The 8,213-nt window shown below is 55.5% G+C and overlaps 1 protein-coding gene across 1 annotated transcript; it reads right to left on the bottom strand.

Annotated features, from left to right (window-relative positions):
- Positions 1-251: 251 nt before the first annotated feature.
- On the bottom strand, positions 252-7,784 carry LOC133208906 (uncharacterized; the record flags this gene model as incomplete). Its single annotated transcript, XM_061347147.1, has 2 exons — positions 7,458-7,784; positions 252-1,251 (listed from the first exon to the last, which is right to left on the bottom strand). Coding segments are annotated over exons 1-2 (1,327 nt in total), but the record flags the coding sequence as incomplete, so codon positions are not given.
- Between the last annotated feature and the right edge of the window lie 429 nt (positions 7,785-8,213).

The following is an 8,213-nucleotide window of genomic DNA, read 5'->3' as shown; positions in this document are numbered from 1 at the left end:
CCATCATTTCCATCCCACACCCATCCCATTCTCACCCCATTCCAACCCCATTTCCCTCATTTCCCCATTCCCACACCATTTCCCCCATTCCAATCCCATTCCTTTCCCATTCCCACCCCATTTCCCTCATTCCCCCATTCCCACCCCATTCCCATCCCAACCATTTTCCCCATCCCATTCTCATCCCAACCCCCCCATTCCCTCCCCATTCCCATCATTTCCATCCCACCCCCCCCCCCCCATGTCCCCACCTCCACCCCCGCTCTCCCTCCTCTTCCCGCTCCGCTCCTCCGCTCCTTTCCCGCACTCCCGGCAGCTCCAGCTCCTCCGGGCTCCATTCCCGACGGCTCTGGTCCCATTCCCGATGGATCCGGTCCCATTCCCGATGCCTCCGGTCCCATTCCCAATGGATCCAGCCCCATTCCCAATGGATCCGGTCCCATTCCCGACGCCTCCGGTCCCATTCCCGATGCCTCCGGTCCCATTCCCGATGCCTCCGGTCCCATTCCCAATGGATCCAGCCCCATTCCCAATGGATCCGGTCCCATTCCCGACGCCTCCGGTCCCATTCCCCATGGATCCGGTCCCATTCCCGATGCCTCCGGTCCCATTCCCAACGGCTCCGGTCCCATTCCCAATGGATCCGGTCCCATTCCCATTGGCTCTGGTCCCATTCCCGATGCCTCCATCCCCATTCCCGATGGCTCCGGTCCCATTCCCGATGCCTCCGGTCCCATTCCCAATGGCTCCGGTCCCATTCCCGATGGCTCCGGTCCCATTCCCAATGGCTCCGGTCCCATTCCCAATGCCTCCGGTCCCATTCCCAATGGCTCCGGTCCCATTCCCGATGCCTCCATCCCCATTCCCGACGGCTCCGGTCCCATTCCCGACGCCTCCAGTCCCATTCCCATTGGCTCCGGTCCCATTCCCGATGCCTCCGGTCCCATTCCCAATGGCTCCGGTCCCATTCCCGATGCCTCCGGTCCCATTCCCAATGGCTCCGGTCCCATTCCCGATGCCTCCGGTCCCATTCCCAATGGCTCCGGTCCCATTCCCGATGCCTCCGGTCCCATTCCCAATGGCTCCGGTCCCATTCCCGACGGCTCCGGTCCCATTCCCAATGGATCCGGTCCCATTCCCAATGGCTCCGCCCCCGTTCCCAATGGCTCCGCCCTCATTCCCATTGGCCCCGCCCCCGTGGCTCCTGCAGTGCTCCCGCAGCGCCCCGCTCCTGGCGAAGCTCTTCCCGCACTCCACGCAGATGTTGGGGTGCTCCCCCCCCCCCCCGCTGCCGGACCCCCCCCCCCCCCTCCCCACCCCTCCCCCCCCCCCCCCTCCCCCGTTCCCGTTGGGAGCCGCCGCATCCGGATGGGAACGGGGATGGGGATGGGGGAGGAGGGGGGGGGCGGGAGCGAGGCAGCGCTTGGGGGACAGGGAGATGGGGGGGGGATGGGAATGGGAATGGGGGGGGGGGGAAAAGAGGTCAGAAACAGAACAGAGAGACCCAAAATCAGCCTGAAATCACCCCAAAACACCCCAGAAACACCCAAAACAGACCCAAAATCACCCCAAAACACCCCAGAAACACCCAAAACAGACCCAAATCACCCCAAAACACCCCAGAAACACCCAAAACAGACCCAAAATCACCCAAAACACCCCAGAAACACCCAAAACAGACCCAAAATCACCCCAAAACACCCCAGAAACACCCAAAACAAACCCAAAATCACCCCAAACACCCCACAAACACCCAAAACAGACCCAAAATCACCCAAAACACCCCAGAACATCCAAAACAGACCCAAAATCACCCCAAAAGACCCCAGAAACACCCAAAACAGACCCAAAATGACCCCAAACACACCAGAAACGCCCAAAACAGACCCAAAATCACCCCAAACACCCCAGAAATGCCCAAAACCACTCAAAATACCCCAAAACAGATCCACAACACACCAAAACCAGCTGAAACACCCAAAACAGCCACAAAGCACCCCAAAACCGCCCCCAAAACACCCCAAAACAAACTGAAAACACCCCAGAAACGCCCCAAACCACCCCAAAACAGCCCCAAAACCACCCTAAATCATCCCAAAACACCCCAGGAAAGCCCCAAAACCACTCAAAACACCCCAAAAGAGATCCACAACACCCCCAAACCAGCTGAAATGCCCAAAACAGCCCCAAATGACCCAAAAGAGCCCCAAAACAGCCCAAAACCACTCAAAACACCCCAGAAATGTCAAAAAACACATCAAAACCACTCAAAACACCCCAAAATATCCTGGTTTGGGGCTATTTTGGGCTGGTTTGGGGCTATTTTGGGTTGGTTTGGGCTATTTTGGGTTGGTTTGGGGCTATTTTGGGTTGGTTTGGGGCTATTTTGGGCTGGTTTGGGGCTATTTTGGGCTGGTTTGGGGCTATTTTGGGTCGGTTTGGGGCTATTTTGGGCTGGTTTGGGGCTATTTTGGGTCCGTTTGGGGCTATTTTGGGTCCGTTTGGGGCTATTTTGGGTCGGTTTGGGGCTATTTTGGGCTGGTTTGGGCTATTTTGGGTTGGTTTGGGCTATTTTGGGTTGGTTTGGGGCTATTTTGGGTTGGTTTGGGGCTATTTTGGGTTGGTTTGGGGCTATTTTGGGTTGGTTTGGGCTATTTTGGGTTGGTTTGGGGCTATTTTGGGTTGGTTTGGGCTATTTTGGGCTGGTTTGGGCTATTTTGGGCTGGTTTGGGGCTATTTTGGGTCATTTTTGGGCTATTTTGGGCTGGTTTGGGCTATTTTGGGCTGGTTTGGGGCTATTTTGGGCTGGTTTGGGGCTATTTTGGGCTGGTTTGGGCTATTTTGGGTTGGTTTGGGGCTATTTTGGGCTGGTTTTGATTTGGGTGTGGTTTTGGCTATTTTGGGTCAGTTTGGGGCTATTTTGGGCTGGTTTGGGCTATTTTGGGTTGGTTTGGGCTATTTTGGGCTGGTTTTGGGCCCCAAACGATCCCAAAATAGCCCCAAATGGCCCCCAAAAGGCTCAAAACCACCCCAAAACAGCCCAAAATGACCCCGAAACGGCCCAAAACAACCCCCAAATAGCGCAAAACGTCCCCAAACTGGCCGCAAACGACCCCAAAATAGCCCCAAATGACCCCAAAATAGCCCCAAACACTCCAAAATGGCCCAAGACAACCCCAAAATAACCCAAACTGGCCCCAAATGACCCCAAAATAGCCCCAAACGGCCCCCAAACATCCCCAAATGGCACAAAATGGCCCCAAAATGGCCCGAAACAGCCCAAAACGACCCCAAAAGCCCAAAATAGCCCCAAACGGGCCCCAAATCACCCCGAATTTGCCCAAAATAGCACAAAATAGCCCCAAAAAGCCCAAAGCAGACCCAAACCGGTCCAAAATAGCCCAAAACAGAGCCCAAACAGCCCCAAATTGCCCTGAATGGCCCAAAACAGCACAAAATCACCCCAAACCAGCCCCAAATGGACCAAACCGGACCAAAAATGACCCAGAATAGCCCTGAACATCCCAAAATAACCCAAACCAGCCCCAAATAGCCCAAAACTGGCCCCAAATAACCACAAATAGCCCCAAATACACCAAAACAGCCAAAAATAACCCCAAGTAACCCCAAATATCCCAAATTAGCCCCAAATATCCCAAATTACCCCACATAGCCCCAAATAACCCCAAGCCACCAAAATAGCCCCAAATACCCAAAATTAACCCCAAATATCCCAATTAGCCCCAAATACCCCAAAACAACCCCAAATAACCCAAAATAGCCCCAAATATCCCAAATTAACCCCAAATATCCCAATTAGCCCCAAATACCCCAAAACAACCCCAAATAACCCAAAATAGCCCCAAATATCCCAAATTAACCCGAAACCAGCCCTAAATGAGCCCCAAATGGCCCAAACCGGCCCAAAGCAGCCTGAAACAGCCCCAAAATAGCCCCAAACGCCAAAACCACCCCAAAGCCCAGTCCCAAAACAGCCCAAAGACACCGAACCCGAGGAAAATGTGGGGGGAATTGGGGAAATTGGGGGGGAATTGGTGGGAATTGGGGGGGAATTGGGAGGGAATTATTGGGATTTGATGGGAATTTGGGGGGAATTGTTCGGATTTGGGTAAAATTATTGGGATTTGGGGTGGAATTGTTCGGATTTGGGCTGGAGTTGGTGGGATGTGGGTGGGAACTGGGGAATTTGGGTGGGAATTGGATGGAATTTGGGTGGGAATTGTTAGAATTCGATGGGAATTGGGGAATTTGGGGGGAATTGTTCGGATTTGGGTAAAATTATTGGGATTTGGGGTGGAATTGTTGGGATTTGGGTGGGAATTGGGGAATTTGGGGGGAATTGGGGTGGGAATTGGGGAATTTGGGTGTAATCCTTGAGATTTGGGTGGGAATTGGGGAAATTGGGGGGAATTGGTGGGAATTGGGTGGGAATTGGGGGGGAATTATTGGGATTTGATGGGAATTGGGGAATTGTGCGGATTTGGGTAAAATTATTGGGATTTGGGGTGAAATTGTTGGGATTTGGGTGGGAATTGGGGAATTTGGGTGGCAATTGGTGGAATCTGGGTGTGAATTAGGGCATTTGGGTGGGAATTGGGGGGGAACTGGGGAATTTGGGTGGGAATTGGGGAATTTGGGGGAAATTGGGGCATTTGGGTGGAATTGGTGGAATCTGGTTGGGATTTAGGGAAATTGGGGGGAATGGTTGGAATTCGATGGGAGTTGGGGAATTTGGCGGAAATTGTTCGGATTTGGGTAAAATTATTGGGATTTGGGTTGGTATTGAGGAATTTGGGTGGGAATTGGGGAAATTGGGGGAATTGTTGGGATTTGGGTAAAATTATTGGGATTTGGGGTGGAATTGTTGGGAATTGGGGAATTTGGGGGGGGAATTGGATGGAATTTGGGTGGGAATTGTTGGAATTTGACGGGAATTGTTGGGATTTGGGTTTAATTGTTGGGGATTTGGGACCCTTTTGATGATGGGGGGGCAACAATTCCAGACGTGTGGATCCAGGCTGGAGAAGCCTTTACTGCGCCATGGGGATGCTCCCTGGGGATGCTCCCTGTGCTCATCCCAGGGCACAATCCCCACTCTTCCCAAGCTCTTTCCCCCCCATCCCGACCCCATTGCCCAGGCACCCCCAGCCCCACGGCCATGGATGTGACCGGGATGCGAATGGGGTTTATGGGATCCCAAAGCTTCTTGCATTGAGGATACAGCCATGGAATTCCCATGGGATCCAGTTCCACGGGGGAGCAGCAGAACCCCCCTTGGGTCCATTCCCAACGGGATTCCAGCCCCATGGAACCCATTGGATCCCATCCAGAACCTCTTGGATCCATGCAGAACTAACTCCAGCTCCATGTCCATGAGCTCCAGTTCATTCCCATTGGATCCCCCTTTATCCCAGGCATCCGGTTCCACATGGAAGCAGCAGAACCCCCCCTTGGCTCCATTCCCAATGGGATTCCAGCCCCATGGATCCCATCTGGAGCCCCCTGGATCCATCCAGCTCCACATCCATGAGCTCCAGTTCATTCCCAATGGATTATCCTTTACCCCAGGCATCCAGTTCCACATGGAAGCAGCAGAACCCCCCTTGGGTCCATTCCCAACGGGATTCCAGCCCCCTGGATCCATCAGGAGCCACGTCCAGCTCCATGTCCATGAGCTCCATCTCATTCCCATTGGATCCCCCTTTACCCCAGGCATCCAGTTCCACAGGGAAGCATCAGAACCCCCCTTGGGTCCATTCCCAACGGGATTCCAGCCCCATGGAACCCCTTGGATCCCATCTGGACCCCCCTGGATCCATCGGGCGCCACTTCCAGCTCCATGTCCATGAGCTCCAGTTCATTCCCATTGGATCCCTCTTTACCCCAGGCATCCAGTTCCATATGAGAGCAGCAGAAGCCCCCTTGGCTCCATTCCCAATGGGATTCCAGCCCCATGGAACCCCTTGGATCCCATCTGGACCCCCCTGTATCCATCGGGAGCCACCTCCAGCTCCATGTCCATCAGCTCCAGTTCATTCCCATTGGATTCCGTTCTATCCCAGGCATCCAGTTCCACATGGAAGCAGCAGAACCCCCCCTTGGGTCCATTCCCAACGGGATTCCAGCCCCATGGAACCCCATGGATCCCATCTGGACACCCCTGGATCCATCGGGAGCCACCTCCAGCTCCATGTCCATGAGCTCCATCTCATTCCCAATGGATCCCCCTTTGTCCCAGGCATCCGGTTCCACATGGGAGCAGCAGAACCCCCCCTTGGCTCCATTCCCAATGGGATTCCAGCCCCATGGAACCCATTGGATCCCATCCAGAACCTCTTGGATCCATGCAGAATTAACTCCAGTTCCACGTCCATGAGCTCCATCTCATTCCCATTGGATCCCCCTTTGTCCCAGGCATCCAGTTCCACTGGGAAGCAGCAGAACCCCCCCTTGGGTCCATTCCCAATGGGATTCCAGCCCCATGGATCCCCCCTGGAGCCCCCTGGATCCATCCAGCTCCACATCCATGGACTCCAGTTCATTCCCATTGGATTCCCCTTTATCCCAGGCATCCAGTTCCACAGGGAAGCAGCAGAACCCCCCCTTGAGTCCATTCCCAAAGGGATTCCAGCCCCATGGATCCCATCTGGCCCCCCCTGGCTCCATCCAGCTCCATGTCCATGAGCTCCAGTTCATTCCCATTGGATCCCCCTTTACCCCAGGCATCCAGTTCCACATGGGAGCATCAGAACTCCCCTTGGCTCCATTCCCAACGGGATTCCAGCCCCATGGATCCCATTGGGAGCCACCTCCAGTTCCATGTCCATGAACTCCAGTTCATTCCCATTGGATCCCCCTTTATCCCAGGCATCCAGTTCCACAGGGAAGCAGCAGAACCCCCCCTTGAGTCCATTCCCAAAGGGATTCCAGCCCCATGGATCCCATCTGGCCCCCCCTGGCTCCATCCAGCTCCATGTCCATGAGCTCCAGTTCATTCCCATTGGATTCCCCTTTACCCCAGGCATCCAGTTCCACAGGGAAGCATCAGAACCCCCCTTGGCTCCATTCCCAATGGGATTCCAGCCCCATGGAACCCCATGGATCCCATCTGGACACCCCTGGATCCATCGGGAGCCACCTCCACCTCCATGTCCATGAGGTCCATCTCATTCCCAATGGATTATCCCTTATCCCAGGCATCCAATTGCACATGGGAGCAGCAGAACCCCCCCTTGGGTCCATTCCCAACGGGATTCCAGCCCCATGGATCCCATTGGGAGCCACCTCCAGCTCCACATCCATGAGCTCCAGTTCATTCCCATTGGATTCCCCTTTACCCCAGGCATCCAGCTCCACATGGGAGCAGCAGAACCCCCCTTGGCTCCATTCCCAACGGGATTCCAGCCCCATGGATCCCCCCTGGCTCCCTCCATCACCACCTCCCCGCTCTGCAGTCGGCTCCCATTGGTCCCCTCCGCTCCCCCACGTGGCTCCGCTCCCGCCCGTGCTTCCGGTGCTGCTCCAGGAAGGCGGAGCCGCAGCTGAAGCTCCTCCCACACCCCCCGCACCGATTGGGCGTGGTCCCCGGCCGCTTCCGGCCACGCCCCCCCGCTCCCCCCCGCCCCCCGGGACGGGCGCAGGGGGCCCCGCCCCTGGCAGTGAAGCCCCGGGGGGGCAGCGGAGGCCTCGGTATCCCCATGGGGTGAGGGGGGGTTGGGATGGGGGGGGCCGGAGCGGGAGGGTCCTCGTCGGGGCTGCGCCATGGGCGTCATCTGCAGGGAGAGAAGGGGCATTCCCTATGGGACCCCATGGAATCCAGCCCAGTAACACTGGGAATGGTTCCTGGTGCCAATGGGAATGGTTCCCAGCACCAATGGGAATGATTCCCAAAGGGATTCCCAATGGGATTCCATGGATCCCATCCCAGTACCAATGGGAATGGTTCCCAAAGGGATTCCCAAAGGGATTCCATGGATTCCATCCCAGCACCAATGGGAATGATTCCCAGCACCAATGGGAATGGTTCCTGGTTCCAATGGGAATGGTTCCCAGCACCAATGGGAATGGTTCCTGGTTCCAATGGGAATGGTTCCCAAAGGGATTCCCAAAGGGATTCCATGGATTCCATCCCAGCAACGCCAGGAATGATTCCCAGCACCAATGGGAATGGTTCCCAGTACCAATGGGAATGG

Source organism: Neopsephotus bourkii, unplaced genomic scaffold (assembly GCF_033783945.1).
Source record: "Neopsephotus bourkii isolate Nb327-2 ecotype Australia unplaced genomic scaffold, CSIRO-AGI_Nbou_v1 NB_306, whole genome shotgun sequence".
Taxonomy (NCBI): domain Eukaryota; kingdom Metazoa; phylum Chordata; class Aves; order Psittaciformes; family Psittacidae; genus Neopsephotus; species Neopsephotus bourkii.
Note: the sequence above shows the minus strand (reverse complement) of the source record. Positions and strands in the feature narration are given on the sequence as shown.